Below are 19,232 nucleotides of genomic sequence, written 5' to 3'. Positions count from 1 at the left end.
GACATAGTACAGGAGATGGTCAGAGACTGCAGACATGGTACAGGAGATGGTCAGAGACTGCAGACATAGTACAGGAGATGGTCAGAGACTGCAGACATAGTACAGGAGATGGTCAGAGACTGCAGACATAGTACAGGAGATGGTCAGAGACTGCAGACACAGTACAGGAGATGGTCAGAGACTGCAGACATAGTACAGTTGATGGTCAGAAACTGCAGACATGGTACAGGAGATGGTCTGAGACTGCAGACATGGTACAGTAGATGGTCTGAGACTGCAGACATAATACAGGAGATGGTCTGAGACTGCAGACATAATACAGTAGATGGTCTGAGACTGCAGACATAATACAGGAGATGGTCTGAGACTGCAGACATAATACAGGAGATGGTCTGAGACTGCAGACATGATAGAGGAGATGGTCTGAGACACATGAATTCAGGACTGACACAAACAAGAAGAGAAGGAGGGGAGGGGAGAACTCTGCCACTTCTGCGCCCCCACCTCTGCAAGCGCCTGGGTGCACATCACCCTGTGCACCCTGCCTAGGATCGGCCCTGGCCATAAATCATTGTCCGGGACCTGCTGACTGACTTTTTGCTGTAGCAAATGACCGCACAGGTCGGGTGGCGCCCACGTCCCCTACCCCCGGAAATGCGGGTTCCGGAACATGTACGTGATGTGGCAGGGTGGGGTGGGGGGGGGGTTTTCGGGGGGGCACCCTGCCGCAGTAAAAACTGCAGTGGGCGGTTCAGAAGGGGTTAAACCCAAAATCTCACGCTCCAGGTACCCGATAGGATCTGGGGGAAGGAAGTCGTTAACGCGCTCCTCTATTTTGGGAAACGATTGTAATGGAAAGATCGGTCATTAGCCGGTTCTCGTCTCTAATTATAGGATGGGAACGATGAAGCGCGAGGCCTGTGAAATATGATGCGTGTTCATGAGATTTATTCCATAATATCTCCGAGATAAAGGTACTCATAAATATTAAACGCTGGCAGGAAGGGATACGGAACGGGATCTATAAATAAAGGAAAAACATTTAGGGGGCGGTTGGAGCGCACGAGGAATCGATCGGGAGGCTTCATTTTTATTTTATTTATTTCCAGAATCGATCTTTATGAAATATATGCGCGCTGCATATAGTGAGTCGGTGCAAAAAGCGATGATGATAACCGCCAGTCACATATAAATAATGTAAAGTGCTTATAAAAAAATATATAGAGATCTCCACTTGCTGACCCGGCCTTTCCGACGCGTTTTGTTTACAAGTAAAAATCTAAAAAAAAAAATTATTTTTTTGCTAGAAAATTATTGAGAAGCCCCCAAACATTTATATATATTTTTAGCAGAGGCCGTAGACCAGTGATGGGGAACCTCGGCACCCCCAGATGTTTTGGAACTACATTTCCCATGATGCTCTTCTTGCACTCTGCAGTGTAGTGGAGCATCATGGGAAATGTAGTTCCAAAACATCTGGGGTGCCGAGGTTCACCGTTACCGCCCTAGAGAATAAAATGGCGACCGTTGCAATTTTTTATGTCACGCGGTATTTGCGCTGCGATTTTTTTTCAACTTTTCAATTTTGGGGGGAAAAAACGTTCATGAATTTAAAAACAAAAACAAAGTTATCCCATTTTTTTTTTTGTATAATGTGAAAGATGATGTTACGCCGAGTGAATAGATACCCAACATGTCACACTTTAAAATTGCGTCTGCCCGCGTGGAATGGTGACAAACTACGGTACTTAAAAATCTCCATAGGCGACGCCTTTACAGGTCACCAGTTTAAAGTTGCACAGTAGGTCTGGTGCTAGAATTATTGCTCTCGCTCTGACATTTTATATATTTTCTTATATATATATATATATATATATATATATATATATATATATATATATATATATATATATATATAATTATACACACGTTTTCAATTTTTTTGTGGGGGGAGATGTGGGGGACATTACAGTGGGGGGGGAGATGTGGACATTACAGTGGGGGGGGGGGGGAGATGTGCACATTACAGTGGGGTTGAGGTGTTGAGGTGTGGACCTTACAGTGGGGGGGGAGATGTGCACATTACAGTGGGGGGAGATGTGGGGGACATTACAGTGGGGGAGATGTGGACATTACAGTGGGGGGAGATGTGCACATTACAGGGGGGGAGATGTGGACATTACAGTGGGGGGAGATGTGGACATTACAGTGGGGGGGGACATGTGGACATTACTGTGGGGGGGAGATGTGGACATTACAGTGGGGGGAGGTGTGGACATTACAGTGGGGGGACATGTGGACATTACAGTGGGGGGGAGATGTGGACATTACAGTGGGGGAGATGTGGGGGACATTACAGTGGGGGGAGATGTGGACATTACAGTGTGGGGGAGATGTGGGGGACATTACAGTGGGGGAGATGTGGGGGACATTACAGTGTGGGGGAGATGTGGACATTACAGTGGGGGGAGATGTGGGGGACATTACAGTGGGGGGGAGATGTGGACATTACAGTGGGGGGAGATGTGGGGGACATTACAGTGGGGGGGAGATGTGGACATTACAGTGGGGGGGGGAGATGTGGACATTACAGGGGGGGGGAGATGTGGGGGGGAGATGTGGACATTACAGTGGGGGGGAGATGTGGACATTACAGTGGGGGAGATGTGGGGGACATTACAGTGGGGGGGGGAGATGTGGACATTACAGGGGGGGGAGATGTGGGGGGGAGATGTGGACATTACAAGGGGGGGGGAGATGTGAACATTACAGTGGGGGGAGATGTGGGGGGGAGATGTGGACATTACAGTGGGGGGAGATGTGGGGGGGAGATGTGAACATTACAGTGGGGGGAGATGTGGGGGGGAGATGTGGACATTACAGTGGGGGGAGATGTGGGGGACATTACAGTGGGGGGGGGAGATGTGGGGGACATTACAGTGGGGACCGTATGGTGGTGATCCGAAAAATGATCCGATCCGTGACTCCTGATCCGAGGAACGATCCGAACCGTGAGTTTTTTGATCCGTTGCACCCCTAGTCCTGACCACTGCAAACTAGGATTTCCCGCAAGAGCTGCGGTTTTGGCGTTGCTCTGACTCATCTAGACCAGGGACCTCCAAACTATGGTCCTCCCCAGTTTTTCAGGAACTACAACTCCCATCAAGCCTAGTCATGCCTGTGAATGTCCAGAGTTGTACAAAGCCTCATGGGAGATGTAGTTCCACAGCAGCTGGAGGGCCGTAGTTTGGAGATCCCTGATCTAGACATTACAGTTTGGCCGTTGTCACAGCCAATCAATCCTTACACTTGTCCATTTTTTTTCTGCTTTCAACACCACAACTTCTGGGACAACATGCTCACTTGCTGCCTAATATATCCCAGTCACTTTTGAAAAGTTGGTTCCGGTTGTCTATAGAGATAAGTCCATAGAGCGGGTCCAGTTCTCATGACCTAGGCTGACCTTTCATAGAGGATTGCAGCCGCGGGTCCTTCTACCTGCATTGTTGCAGCCAGTTTTTGGAAGCCGCGTGTTTGCCGCCGCCTGGCTTTCCACATGAAAGACGTCGTGTCCTCGGGGCGAAGATTAGGCCAGATTATTCCAGCGATGATTTGTGACCTAGAAATTACTTTAGGGTGCCTGGAAGCGAAGGTACTGACATTTGTTAGGCTGGCGCCGTGGCTCGCTCTTGTCCCGTGTCTGTGCGGTTTGACCCGGATTCGATGTGTCAGCGGTTTCTCCAGAGCCGCCGACAACTAAACATTAACGCAGCGCCGCGTTTAAAACGGATACTCCGATCAAAATAGTAAGCCAAGCCGTGAAATGCAGCTCTCCCAGGGCGATCGTTGTTCTTCCAGGTATTGGAAAAGTCCAAAACGCGGCATATTGTCATTCTAAAGGTGCAAGGATCTTTACCTTAATGTGCTGCAGGCAGGGCCGGATTTGCTCTCCCTGCCGCCCCAAGGCCAGGTTCCGCAATGCACCCCCTCCCTGCCAACAGAACCCCCCCCCCCCCCCCAAATCAACGGAAAATGGGCGGCATGGTTAGTTCAATTTTTTTATTTTATTTTTACTTTTTTATCACTTTTTTTTGTAGCTTGTCGCTTACTTTTTTCAAATTTTTGTATAATTTTCTTATTATTTTCCTTATTATTTTCCTTATTATTTTCCTTATTATTTTTCTTATTATTTTTCTTATTCTTTGCATTTTTATTTTATTTAATTATTATTTCTTATTATTTATTTATTTTTTATCAATTTTTTTCACTTAACTTTTTTTGCTATCACACAGGAGAAAACAATTCCCTGTGTGATAGCAATTGGAGGTGACAGGTTCTCTTTATTGACCCTGTCACCTCCTAGCACTGTGCTAGAACTCCTGTCACAGCTGAGATGGGAATAGCACAGCTCACCCCTCTCACTGTGTACATCGGCAGCAGGGACAGGAGACAGACTCGGTGGCCGGGGCGAGGACGGAGTCCTGAAGACAGAGCCAGCAGAGAGAGGTATGTGGGGTGGGGGGGAGAGGGGAGGACAGACGAGAGCACACATTTTATAAGTGATTTCGGCGACATCGCCGCAATCACTTGTTAACGAGCGAGCGGATTCCCCCATAACTTACCGCCCTTAACTGTATGTCCTGGGAGTCTGGGGACTCCATGCCACTGCCGCCCCAAGGCGTGGCCTTGTGGGAAATCCGGGCCTGGCTGCAGGACCCCCCCCCCCCCTTACACTTACCTGAGCCCCATCTCAATCCAGCGATGTGCATGAGAACGGAGGCTCTCTCGGGTCTCTCTCTTCTCATTGGCTCAGATACAGCCGTGGGAGGGAGGGGCCAGGAGCATCAGCAGGGGGCCCCGAGAAGAGGAGGATCAGGGCTGCTCTGTTCAAAACCATTACAGAGCAAGTAAGCAGGAGCGGCCGGTCCATTAGGGGTGCAGCCCCCCTAGTTTTGCATGCGGGGCGCCGGACTCATACGTTTGTATGTGTTTTTTTTTGTTGTTTTTTTTTCCAAGCTCATGATTAGAACCAAAGACTTTATTTGGTTTTTGAAAAGGTTGGGCTTGAGGCACAGAGAGCACTGCGCCCCGAACTCACCCACTTGGGACAGTAGTGAATCAATCTTTGCTATTGTCTTGCAGTGTCTCCTCTCGGCCAATCAGGACAGGAGGTGGATCCGGTTGGCCGGCAGGAGAAGCCGAGGGACCAAGCCATGGAGCGGTGAGTGCTAGGGAGCCGTGCTGTAAAGCGGTGATGTGTCGGGGGACCGTGCCTGTGGAGCGGTGATGTGTCGGGGGACCGTGCCTGTGGAGCGGTGATGTGTCGGGGGACCGTGCCTGTGGAGCGGTGATGTGTCGGGGGACCGTGCCTGTGAAGCGGTGATGTGTCGGGGGGACCGTGCCTGTGGAGCGGTGATGTGTCGGGGGGACCGTGCCTGTGGAGCGGTGATGTGTCGGGGGACCGTGCCTGTGGAGCGGTGATGTGTCGGGGGACCGTGCCTGTGGAGCGGTGATGTGTCGGGGGGACCGTGCTGTAAAGCGGTGATGTGTCAGGGGACCGTGCCTGTGGAGCGGTGATGTGTCGGGGGACTGTGCCCGTTGAGCGGTGATGTGTCGGGGGACCGTGCCCGTTGAGCGGTGATGTGTCGGGGGACCGTGCCCGTTGAGCGGTGAGTGTCGGGGGACCCGTGCCCGTTGAGCGGTGAGTGCGGGGGACCCGTGCCCGTTGAGCGGTGAGTGCGGGGGGCCGTGCCGTAAAGCGGTGAGCCGTGCCGTAAAGCGGTGAGTGCCGAGGTAAAGGGTCAATCACAGCGGCTCTTTACCATGTGATTAGCTGTGTCCAATCACAGCTGATCACAATGTAAACACAAGCTGGTTAATGGCTTTTCTTTCCTCACGCTGACAGCATTGGCATCGGGGGCAGGGGACGGCATCTCAAGTATAGGAAACAGTAAGTGAAGCACATCTGGTTTCCTACTGCGCATGCATGAGCCACACTGCACCGTATGAATGGTCCTGTAGTCTTCTGGGACCTGTGATGTGTCCCAGAAGACTGCAAGGGAAGGAGACGGGGGGTCTGAACTTTCGGCTCATATTGGTTTTGACAGGTACCCGCTCCCGCCCAAAAAGTGCCAAATGTGGCAGTGGAGGGGTTGAGGATGCAGACAAGCGGTTGGGTGAAGTTCCACTTTAACAAGATTCTTACCATGAAGCAGGAGCAGCACTTTGCAGGTTTGGTTAGTATGGGTGAAAGATTTTTCTTTGTTCATTAGAAGATCTATTGGCCAGTGGCGGTGCGTCCATAAAGGGCGCACGGCGCCGCCCCCTCTCTCCTGCCACCCCTCTCTCACCATAGATTCATGCATTGCATGAATCTATCTATGGTCGCCTCTGCCACCCCCTATTCCCTATTCATGTGCCCGACTTCTTTTCGGAAGCACCTGATCAGAACCATAGGCATCTAAAAAGGTGAACAGCGGGCACCATGCTGGGCGCTCACTGTTTACTCAGCGTTGTGTTAGGAAAGCGAATGCATCACCGTGACCCGCTGCCCTACCAAAACAAGTACCATATTTATCGGCATATACCGCGCGCCGGCGTATAGCGCGCACGCCAAGCTGAGAAGGGAATTTAAGGGGAAAAAAAAAAATTTGGATGTCTTGCCCGGCGACCGTCTGCGGCCTTGCGCGGGGTCTGTCCAGCCTTGTCGGTGTCAGTCTGCTGTCTTGCCCGGCGGCCTTGTCCGGCGGCAGTCTGCGGCGTTGCGCGGGGTCCGTTGAGTGTTGCGCGGGATCCGTCGAGTGTTGTGGGTGTCCTTCCGCACCTTGCCCAGGGTTGCGTTCCGTTGTGTGTTTGAATTTGGCGCGCTGTGCAGAGCCGGATTTCCTGCGCACTCTGCTCCTCTCGCGTGGCTGCGGGCGTGGCCAAGCCTAGCCGAGTGCGCAGTACACTCGGCTCAGCTCGGACAATGTCGGAGACAGCGGGGATCGGCGTATATCGCGCACCCACGATTTTCCCACGATTTTAAGGGGAAAAAAGTGCTTGGTATATGCCGATAAATACGGTAAGTGCTGGGCGGGAGATGAACAGTGGCAGCGTTTGATGGGCACAGTGGCTGCAATTGATGGGGTTTTTTCTTTTTTGTTTGTTTGCCCCCCCCCCCCCCAGCCGCCACTGCTCTTAGTGTTTGGCCAGCTTTAGTTTTTCCTTTCCATAGCGGGCTCAGAGAACATCCCATAGAGGAGACTCGCTTTCTCTTCAGCCCAGGAAACTCAAGGAAAGTCTGTTACACATTCAAACCAAACCTGCAAATTGCGGCTCCTTGTCATGGCGAGGACCTTGTTACGCTGTCAGAATTTGACAGATTACAGCACGAGGTCCGCGGCTCGCGGTGTATCTTCCAGGGACTTATCGGGGAGGGGGGGGGGGCAGAAATGTAAATTAGCAATTTGAAGGAGTTGAAGCTTCCCCGGCTCAGATGTACGCGGCCCGGTCAGAGCAATTTACACCGCCATAGAAAAGGGAGCCAAGCTGTGAAGACAACATGCAAATGGCATGACAGCAAACGGGAAACATCTTCATTAGACTTTATAATTGTACAGAAGCCAGAAGTTCAGTAAAGGGAAAGCATCGCGGCTTGGATCCGTTTTATTTTGAAACGTCTCTTGTAAACGGTTTCATTTTAGAATTTATTTTCTTCATTATTGGTATTAGATTCGATCGCTTCTCTGCCTTTTGGCTAAGATCAAGTGTAGTATCTGTTCTTATCAGTTGTCAGAGGACGCAGAAGCACCTCCATGGGGAGGGTGGATGCAATCCAATGACGTCATTGCGCCTGGAAGGATGGTTTCAGCAGGGACTACGCCAAGCTGCCCGACAGATACTGGGAGCCGGCCAATGGTTGCGTCTGAGCCATCTGGAAGGGTGCTCCTGGTGAGGATGGGTGGCTGCACTTGGTCTGGGTCTTTTTGCCGAGTTCTAGTCCGGTCTTCTGGCTGCCTGGTGTAAGTGCTATCCCTGTCGGCTATCCGGTAGGAGGAGCTGGTACTGCCCTGTGATGGGTCGGGGTAGGACCATGCAGAACATGTGAATGGGTCTCGCTGCGGGACTGTAATAAAGGGCGCCGAGCTCGGAGGCAAAGGCCCCTAGGCTCAGGGGAAGGGCCCCAGCGGGGGGTTATGGGGGCCCTTCATGGGTTCTTGCTATGCCTCTGCTTGTGCCCCTGAGTTTCTTCGGAGGAGGACCAGGTGTTGCACCCTGTGCACTTTTTTTTTTTTTGCACTCAGTGTTTGGTGTGTACACATGGCAACCTGGAGCTAGAACATTTAAAAAACAATGGCCCGGATTCACAAAGCACTTGCGCCGACGTATCTCCAGATACGCCACGTAAGTGCAAATATGCGCCGTCGTATCTGTGCGCCGTGCCCACAAACGAAGATACGCCTAAAAACAGGCTTCATCCCACCGACGTAACTTGCCGGCATAGAGTGAGCGCATATTTACGCTGGACGCATTTGGCGCTCCCATTGATTTTGTATTCACATATGCCAATGAGGGAGATACGGCGATTCACGAACGTACGTGCGCCCGACGCAGTGCGCGCAAAGTCATACGTCCGGCGTAAAGTTATGCCCCATAAAGGAGGTGTAACTCAGCAGCATCCATGCAAAGGGAACACAAGCCGGCGTATTTTACGTAGTTTACGTTGGACGTGAATATGACTAGGCGTAGGTTACATTCACGCCGTAGGCAGTGATCCGGCGTATCTTAGGCAGTTGTTCAGACGTGTTTGTGAGCATGCGCACTGGAATGCGTCCACGGGACGGCGCATGCGCCATTTATTATACGCATCTGTCTGGCACTCGGCCCATTCATTTGCATGGGGTCACGCCTCATTTGCATGGCTCACGCCCACTTCCGCTTACGCCTAGGAAACCCAGCGCAGTTTTGGGAGCAAGTCCTTTGTGAATTCCATGCTTGACTCTCTGCGCTGTGTCGGCGTAGCGTATATTATTTGCACTACGGCGGCGTAATTTGCGCCCGCTCTCTGTGAATCCGGGCCATGTATCTTACAAAACCCTAAAAACAGGTGTAAAGGTGGTTTTTCGAGAACACAAACTGCGTGTTTGGGGAGCACAGCGGTGGTTGTACGAGGCGTTTGTTCGGATTAGGAGTGGGGAAAAAAAAAAGTTGAAAGTCAGAAGAAAGAAGGTGAGAATCTACAGTGTGGTCTCGCCTGCTAAATATGTATGACATTGGATAAAAATAGAAGATCGCACCTCAAGGTGTTTTCAGATGCTTAATGAAGAATTTCAACATTTTAAGCTCCGTGGAAATCAAAGCAAAAGTTATACAACTGAATCTCTGCCGTAGACGAGGGGGACGTGTTCATCGAAAAAAATGCATCTCTGAGGCCGACGTGTTTAGTTAAAGCTTGGGGTGAACCTTCCGGAACAGATCCTCGTCTGTGCAGACCCAACCCAAACCCAACAAACCCAACAGTGCTTGGAATGCCTTGATATTACGTTGGCATTGGAAATCGGGTACAAGCCCTGCCCTCCCGCTATCCCACGAAATGCCTTTCTATTGGCCGATGAGACACCTGATTGAATACCAAGATGGGCGGTTCCTGTAAATTCTTGGGCTGTCTCGCATGAACGGCACGTTTTGAGATCTCCCCAGAGGGGCTCAATGATATTGAGGTCAGGAGACTGAGATGGCCACTCCAGAACCTTCAATCTGCTGTAGCCAATAACAGGTGGACTTGGCCTCAGGAGGCAGGTCTTTAATTAGGCAAATTAGGCGGTCGCCTAAGGCCTCGCAGGCCGCCTAACTTGCCCAATGCATTACCCCAGTTTTGAGGGACTGGGGCCTTAACCCTGCTGTGCTCAGGCAGCGTTATGAGCCCTGACTCAGGAGCGGGGGCCACCAGCATCCCTAACAACCAGTGAATATCAGACACCACCCCTTGTGACGTCAATGCCCTCAGTCAATGTCGTCACAAGGGGCTGGTTCACCGGGTGGCCCCCGCCCCTTAGTTAATAAAAAGCAGGATCTGGGGGGACGCCTTGTTAAAGGGGGCTTTCAGATTCCGATAAGCCCTCTGCCCACAGACCCCCACAACCACCGACCAGGGTTGTGAGGAAGAGGCTCTTGTCCTTGAATTATTTTTCCCCATCATGGGCGTGAGTGAGGCCCCATGTTAAGTTTTGCCTAAGGCCTCACAAAGCCCAGAGCCGCCTCTGCTTGGCCTTGTGTTTTGGGTCATTGTCAGTTTGGAATGTTCAAGTACGTCCCATGCGCAACTTCCTGGCTGATAAATGAAATGTTCCTCCTGTATTTTTTGATAACATTCTGCATTCATCTTGCCAACAATTGTGACCAAACTTCCTGTGCCTTTGTAGCTCACACATCCCCAAAACATCAGCGACCCACCTCCGTGTTTCACAGTAGGGATGGTGGACCTTTCACCAGAGGCCTTGTTGTCTTCTCTCCAAATGTAGAGTTTATGGTTGTGGCCAAAAAGCTCAACTTTGGTCTCATCACTCCAAATGACTTTGGCAGAAGGTTTGAGGCTTGTCTCTGTGCTGTTTTCTCGTATTGTAAGCGGATACTTTGTGACATTTGCATAGAAATTACTTTCTTCTGGCGGCTCGACCATGCAGCCCGTCTTTCTTCAAGTGTCTCCTTATTGTGCCTCTTGTACAGCCACACCCCATGTTTTCAGAGAGTCCTGTATTTCACCTGAAGTTATTTGTGGGGTTTTCTTTGCATCTCAAACAATTTTCCTGGCAGTTGTGGCTGAAATTTTAGTTGGTCTACCTGACCGTGGTTTGGTTTCACCAGAACCCCTCATTTTCCACTTCTTGATTAGGGTTTGAACACTGCTGATCGGCTTTCTCAATTCCTTGGATATCTTTTTATATCCCTTTCCTGTTTTATACAGTCCAACTAACTTTTCCCTGCAGGTTCTTTTGTCAATTCTTTTGTGACTCGGAATCCAGAAACGTCAGTGCAGCACTGGATAAAAGATGCAAGGGTCTGTCAGGAGTCCAGAAACTCATTGACCTTTTATACACACACACACTAATTACAAGCAAACTGATCACAGGTGAGGATGGTTACCTTTAACCACTTAAGGACCCAGTCATGCCGATATACGTCGGCAGAATGGCACGGCTGGGCACAAGCACGTACCTGTACGTGTCTCTTTAAGGCCCAGCCGTGGTGTCGCGAGCGCGCCGCTGCGGGCGTGCTCGCGACCCGGTCCGAAGCTCCGTGACCGCGCCTGTGGACCCCATCGCCGCCGGTGTCCCGCGATCGGTCACCGGAGCTGAAAAACGGGGAGAGGTGTGTGTAAACACGCCTTCCCTGTTCTTCATTGTGGGAAAGATATAGGGTAAGATGATCACTGATGTCGCACGTCCAGCCCCGCCCCCTTACAGTTAGAAACACATGAGGTCACACTTAACCACTAGGGGGCGCTGAAGGGGTTAACTCCTAAACTGCAATTGTCATTTTCACAGTAATCAGTGCATTTTTCTAGCACTTCGCTGTGAAAATGACAATAGTCCGATGTGTCCGCCATAATGTCGCAGTAACGAAAAAAATCGCTGATCGACGCCATTAGTAGTAAAAAAAAAAGAATTATTAATAAAAATGCAATAAAACTATCCCCTATTTTGTAAACACTATAAATTTTGCACAAACCAATCAATAAATGCTTATTGCAATTTTTTCCCCAAAAAATAGGTAGAAGAATACGTATCGGCCTAAACTGAGGAAAGAAAAAAAAAATGTTATCTTTTTTCGGGGATATTTATTATAGCAAAAAGTAAAAAACGCAGAGGTGATCAAATACCAAAGAAAGCTCTATTTGTGGAAAAAAAAGGACGCCAATTTTGTTTGGGAGCCATGTCGCACGACCGCGCAATTGTCAGTTAAAGCGACGCAGTGCCGAATCGCAAAAAGGGGCAAGGTCCTTAACCTGCATAATGGTCCGGGGCTTAAGTGGTTAATAGCCATTCGAACCTCTTTGTGTCAATGTGTGTGCATGTTATCAGGGCAAAATCACTGGGGTATGTAAACTTTTGATCAGGGTCATTTGGGAAGTTTCTGTTGCAATTATGATATAAAAATAGTTAACACAGATGATTGATAATAAATGGCTTCAGCCAAAACACTAACCATGAGTGAGAGAAAAGTTTTTGTGTTACCAAGAAATCATTAATTCTGCCGGGGGATGTAAACTTATGAGCACACCTTTATACATTCCAATTCTCCTACTGCACTCGGCACTGCTGTTTTTTTTTTCTCCTAACTTGACACATCCCAGCCCACTTTTCGTCCGCTCATAGTCTATAGGTGGGAGACCCCTTTAAAGGTTCAGCGTGACCTGGCTTTAGTTTTCCACATTTTTTTTTTTTTTATCCTCTACTTCCAGATTTTTTCCATTCCTCCGAAATCAGATTTCCAGCGCCAGGAAAATTTGGCGCGGCGTATTAAACAGATGCAGTATTTTTGCCTGAAGGTATTCGAGGGAGCAGCTCCTCCCCCCCCGGAGACGCAGATAAACCGTTTGGTTTTAACGGTGTGATTATAACTCGAGCTTCATAGCCGAGATTCCTAAAGGCTTTATTTTATTTTACATTTCATGATCTCTCGCGATAATTTTCCGTTTTTGTCCAAAATAAAAAGCTTTGCAACTATTTGTCTTTTATAGAACCTCCTCCAAAGGAAAAAAAAATGCAAGTCAAACCGATTCTCCCAGTTAAAGAAAAATAAATGAATATAATAATAAATAATATTAAAATGTTAAAGTACAATTCCGAGTACAAAAACCTCCATTTAAATATGTCCATATAGGCAATACAAATCCACTCAGTGCCCTTGCATATATTGCCTATATATAAGTAGAAGTGACATCATGAGCAGGGCCGGATTTGTTCCCCCTGCCGCCCCAAGGCCAGGTTCCACAATGCACCCCCTCCCCGCCAACCGAACCCCCCCCCCCCCAAATCAACGAAGAATGTGCGGCACGGTTAGTTCAAATATGCTTTGTTTGTTTTTTTACTTTTTTATCACTTTTTTTAATTTTTGTATAATTTTCTTATTATTTTTCTTATTCTTTACTTTATTGTATTAATTTAATTATTATTTCTTATTATTTATTTTTTATCTTTTTTTTTTTACTTAACTTTTTTGCTATCACACAGGAGAAAAACATTTCTTGCGTGATTGCAATTGGAGGTGACATGTTCTTTTTATTGACCCTGTCACCTCCAAAACAGGAGTCCTAGCACAGTGCTAGAACTCCTGTCACAGCTGAGATGGGAAGAGCACAGCTCACCCCTCTCTCTGTGTACATCGGCAGCAGGGACAGGAGACAGACTCGGTGGCCGGGGGGAGGACGGAGTCCTGAAGACAGAGCCAGCAGAGAGAGGTATGTTGGGGGGGGGGGGGGGGACGGAAAGGAGCACATATTTTACAAGTGATTTTGGCGACATCGCCGCAATCACTTGTTAATGAGCGAGCGGATTCCCCCATAACTTACTGCCCTTAACTGTATGTCCCCGGCGTCGGGGGACTCCATGCCACTGCTGTCCCTTGGAGCCCTGCCGCCCCAAGGCCTGGCCTCGGTGGCCTTGTGGGAAATCAGGGCCTGATCATGAGTGTGCTGCACATGTTAGCGGAGCTGTGGCAGGGTCCAAGCAGGCTCCACCCACTACAAAAATCTACAGGAGGGGGCAGAGACAAGACCAGTCACCCTGCACAAGGAGAGGGAGCAGAGATGTGGGAGGGTCCAAACGGGTTCCACCCACTACAGGCTGCCTGCAGAAAACTACAGGAGGGGGGGGTGGAGACAAGACCAGTCGCCATGCACAAGGAGAAAGAGCTGTGGGAGGGTCCAAGCAGGCTCCACCCATTACAGGAGGGGGGTAGAGACAAGACCAGTCATTCAGCACAAGGAGAGTGAGCAGGGCTGTGGGAGGGTCCAAGCGGGTTCCACCCACTACAGACTGCCTGCAGAAAACTACAAGAGGGGTGGAGACAAAACCTGTCACCCCACACAAGGAGAAAGAGCAGAGCTGTGGGAGGGTCCAAGCAGGCTCCACCCATTACAGAAAACAGGAGGGGGTGGCGACAAGACCAGTCACCCTGCACAAGGAGAGTGAGCAGGGCTGTGGGAGGGTCCAAGCAGGTTCCACCCACTACAGGCTGCCTTACAGAAAACTACAAGAGGGGTGGAGACAAAACCTGTCACCCCACACAAGGAGAAAGAGCAGAGCTGTGGGAGGGTCCAAGCAGGCTCCACCCATTACAGAAAATAACAGGAGGGGGTGGCGACAAGACCAGTCACCCTGCACAAGGAGAGTGAGCAGGGCTGTGGGAGAGTCCAAGCAGGCTCCACCCACTACAGGAGGGGGCGGAGACAAGACCAGTCACCCTGCACAAGGAGAGGGAGCAGAGCTGTGGGAGGGTCCATGCAGGCTCCCCCCACTACAAAAATCTACAGGAGGGGGGGTGGAGACAAGACCATTCACCCTGCACAAGGAGAGGGAGCAGAGCTGTGGGAGGATCAAAGCAGGCTCCACCCACTACAGGAGGGGCGGCGACAAGACCAGTCATCCAGCACAAGGAGAGGGAGCAGAGCTGTGGGAGGGTCCAAGCAGGCTCCACCCACTACAGGCTGCCTACAGAAAACTACAGGAGGGGGGGGCGGAGACAAGACCAGTCACCATGCACAAGGACGGAGAGCAGAGTGCTCTTTATTACAGGAAGCTCCTGTAGTGAGGCTGTATTATAGGCTGTATGAATGAATGGAGGAGAATCTTTCATTCATCTGCTGAGACCTGCTCATTGGCTGCATACAAGAGGGCTCTGTATCAAGAGCAATCAGTCTGGATGTTTCTTCTCCCTGCAAATCACAGAGAAAAAAACAGCCAGATCTGTTAGAAGCAGCGCACGTTACATTTGTTAGGCACACAGTTAACCCTTTGATCGCCCCTGGATGTTCACTTCCCAGCCAGTGTCATCAGTACAGTGACAGTGCATAGTATTCTCATTGATCACCGTATTGGTGTCACTATTGATGTCGTTGTTCGTTTCCCTCCTAGCGAGGGTCTGTTGGTGTCAGATTGTCCGCCACACTATCACAGTCCCACTATAAATCACTGGTTACCACAGGTGACCTACGCCCAGCCCCATTCACGTACGACTTACGCAAACAACGTAAAATCCGACGTCCATACCCTAACATGACTTACACCTGCTTTATGAGGGATAACGTTACGCCGGACGTACGCCTTACGTAAACGGCGTAGCTTACTGCGACGGGCGCAAGTATGTTCGTGAATCGGCGTATCTAGGTCATTTACATATTCGACGCGTAAATCTACGGAAGCGCCCCTAGCGGTCAGCGTAAATATGCACCCAAGATCCGACGGCGTAGGAGACTTACGTCGGTCGGATGGAGCCAGAATTCAGGCGTATCTGGTTTTAAGAATACAGCGCATAGATACGACGGCGCATCCTAGAACTTATGCGGCGTATAAGAAGATACGTTGGCGTAGGTCGTTCGTGAATCTGGGCCTATAACTTTCACAGGAACCAATCAATATACACCTATTGGGATTTTTTTTTTGTTTTTACCAAAAACATGTAGGAGAATACATTTTTGCTTAAATTTTTATATATAAATTTGATTTTATTGGACGTGTTTTATAACAGAAAGTAGAAAATATTGTTTTTATTTCAACATTTTCGGTCTTTTTTTCATTTATATAATAAACAAATAATGAAAAACGCAGAAGTGATTAAAAACCACCAAAAGAAAAGCTCTATTTGTGTGTAAAAAAAAAATGATATAAATGATAAAAATGTCACATTAAAATTTACTTCACATCAATAACTAAAAACATAAAAAATAAAATGCGCACCTCCGAAAAATAAACTCTAGTTTCCCTTTAAATATATTGTGGATCGGCCCCCGCCAGTATTAATCTTGTCGGCTTTTTGCAACCGAACATTTTTTATTTATTTTTTTACTTGAAACCCCTAAAAAATAAATGATGTACGAAGCGTTGTGATGTGCGTTTGAAGTCGGCCGGCTTCTTTGATTATGCAGAAGATGGGGGAAGTCACGGTAATGGATCTTCTCCACCTCCTGGAATATAATATTTATGTGAAGGCGTAGAGAGCGCGTCTTACTAAAAGCACACGGCGGCCAGCTGTGCCATACGGCGTGCCGCGCAGATCCGCACTCCTCCTGCCTGTTCTATGTACAGAAAGTGCTTAAAGTGGCAGCAGGTTCACCAAAAAACGCTTTTGTATGAAGCTCGCCATAGATAGGGATTGGTGGTATGAAGATCCGCTGTTATCTACATAATCGGACATGAGGGGGTCTCCAAACTGCGGCCCGAGGGCCAGATGTGGCCCTTTGCTAGCTTCTATCCGGCCCTTGAGGCACTATTCCTCCCACTGACCGCAACGATGAGGCACTCTTTCTTCAACTGATACCAATGATCAGATACTATTCCTCCTATTAATAGGGACGCTACCCCTCCTATTGACCACCAATCCTGAGGCCATATTTATTCTCAATGGTGCCAATTTATTTTTGCCCCTGCTGGCCACAATCTGCCCCTCCTAAAGTCTAAAGGACAATAAACGGACCCTTTGTTTAACCACCTCAATACCGGGCTTTTATACCCACCTCAATACCGGGCTTTTATACCCACCTCAATACCGGGCTTTTATACCCACCTCAATACCGGGCTTTTATACCCACCTCAATACCGGGCTTTTATACCCACCTCAATACCGGGCTTTTATACCCACCTCAATACCGGGCTTTTATACCCACCTCAATACCGGGCTTTTATACCCACCTCAATACCGGGCTTTTATACCCACTTCCATGCCTATTCTGGCACTTCTCTCCTACATGTATAAATCATCATTCTTTTGCTAGAAAATTACTCAGAACCCCCCAAACACTCTATATGTTTTTTTAGCAGACACCCTAGGGAATAAAACGACGGTCATTGCAACGTTTTATCTTGCACGGTATTTGCGCAATAAATTTTCAAACGCCTTTTTTTGGAAAAAAATTGTTTCATGAATTAAAAAAAATAACAAAACAGTAAAGTTATCCCAATTTTTTTTTAAAATATGAAAGATGATGTTACACCGAGTAAATAGAGACCCAACATGTCACGGCAATACCTCACATATGTGGTTTAAACTGCGTTTACATAGGTCGGCGGGACTTGCGTGTGTGTTCGCTTCTGCGCGCAAGCTTCCCGGGACAGGGGCATTTAAAAAAAAAAAAATCACTTTTATTCCTATTGCAAGGAATGTAAACATCCCTTGTAATAGGAATAGTGTGTGACAGGTCCTCTTTATGGAGAGATGCGGGGTCAATAAGACCTCCCCCTCCCCCCACATCTCTCCTCCAGGCTGGAAAGCATGAGATCGGTGAAAAAAATGTCACCGATCTCATGATTAGTGTTGCTTACTAGCCGCAATCGCTGCTTTGTTTACTTACTTACGTCATCGCATCGCGCCCGGATCTCCGACGGTCATAGAGATGACTGGTGACCATCTGGTCACCAGTCATCTCTATGCTTCCTGCCTGCGCCGTACAATTCTTTCTCCGGGCCCCCGATGGCACGGGAGAGCCCGGAGAAGCGGCCGGAGGGGGGGGGGGGGGGGAGATGGATGTCCCCTCCCGCCGCCTATAAGAACGATCAAGCGCCGCTATGATCATTCTTATGTTGCACAGAATCGCCGGCACTAACGAATGATATTTGAATGATGCCTCTAGCTGCCCCCATCATTCAGATATCCCCCCACAAAGCCCAGGACGTCATATGACGTCCACCCAGGATGAGAGATCCCCTCTATGGACGTCAAATGACTATGGGCGGGTATTGAAGTGGTTAAAAGGTTTGGAGACCCCTGAGATAGAGAGATACAAAGTAACATTGTTTATAAACATTGATCAGACATGAGATACAAAGTAACATTGTTTATAAACATTCACAAAACACGGACAGAGAATCTAACCTTTAAGGCCCCTTTTCTTAGATAGGTGTACTCTGGCAGCGGATCCGCCTGCTCAGCAGGGAATTGGTCCGCTGATCCCCCGCTTATGCAGAGCGGACATGGACACAAGATAAAAAGCTGCAATGACCGCCACTTTATTCCATAGGGTGTCTGCTAAAAAAAATATATAATGTTTGGGGGTTCTGAGTGATTTTCTAGCAAAAAAAAAAAATATGATTTTTACATGAAGGCGAGAAGTGCCAGAATAGGCGCGGTATGGAAGTGGTTAATTATCATATGCAATATTTTATAGAAAATGGTTCCATGTGAGAGACCCAATCGTGATGATCCTTCTTCTCTACAGAGATCAGTTTTAAAAAGTGACACTTTTTTCCTGCTTTTATTTTTATTTATTTATTTTGGATCTTTTTATTACCTCTGTCCATGAAAATCTCACGTTTTTATTTTTTGTTTTTATATTCCTGTTTTTATTGTACTGTAGCTGGAGGCTGAAGATGAGAAGAAACGGTTTGAAGAGGGAAAAGGACGTTATCTGCAAACCAAAGCCAAGAGACAATCGCAGAGCCAGTCCCTGACCCAACAATAATGATCTACGATGGAGCCTGCGAACACAGAGATAAGGGCCTTCAACCCAACGCCGGGGGCCAAACCCCTCACTAAAGATAGGGTTACGTTGATGTATTATATATCATGTTAATTTATTCCGTTGTTTGTGCACCAATACGGAACGTATCTATCAATGGGAACGCATTGTGTGTGTGACGAGCACTAGAAATTAGACAACACTCAGTAGGTAGCAGTAATCAGTATTCGGATTAGAAGACTGTCGTGACCCGTCTTGGGCGCTGTCATAAGGGTGTATCCACCCCGCCGTCCTCATTTCCAAGCTTCACTGAAAAGAAAAAACTATCTGGAAAGGGGGAGAAGCAAATGTATAAAAAAAATATTCACCTTGGCCTGCAGAGTCTGACAGGTGGCAATGCCCGTCATACTCACCCATTAAGGTCAATGGGAGTACGCCGGAACTGCGAGCCAAACACTTGGCTCATGGTTGCAGTGTGGGAATTTTAATACAAAATGCCCCTTGAGAATAAAAACCAGACATTTAGGAGGCAGCAGGATCGCCTCCTAAACGCTTGTCAGCCCCCTGCTCTACCACCTGC

The 19,232-nt window shown here is 48.6% G+C and overlaps 1 protein-coding gene and 1 pseudogene across 1 annotated transcript in view; both read left to right on the top strand.

Moving 5' to 3' along the window:
* Nucleotides 1-19,232, top strand: part of ACOT7 (acyl-CoA thioesterase 7) — a 173,588-nt gene that overhangs the window by 152,420 nt on the left and 1,936 nt on the right. Inside the window, exon 9 of the mRNA XM_040326711.1 lies at nt 18,551-19,232. This exon is cut by the window's right edge and continues 1,936 nt beyond it. Within this exon, the coding sequence (XP_040182645.1) occupies nt 18,551-18,655 (105 nt within the window). The 3' untranslated portion in view covers nt 18,656-19,232. The remainder of the gene's footprint in view (nt 1-18,550) is intronic.
* On the top strand, nt 7,719-7,821 carry LOC120916703 (annotated as a pseudogene).

Source organism: Rana temporaria, chromosome 10 (genome assembly GCF_905171775.1).
Source record: "Rana temporaria chromosome 10, aRanTem1.1, whole genome shotgun sequence".
Classification (NCBI taxonomy): Eukaryota; Metazoa; Chordata; class Amphibia; order Anura; family Ranidae; genus Rana; species Rana temporaria.
The sequence above is the reverse complement of the archived record's forward strand: the minus strand, read 5'-3'. Positions and strand labels throughout refer to the sequence as shown.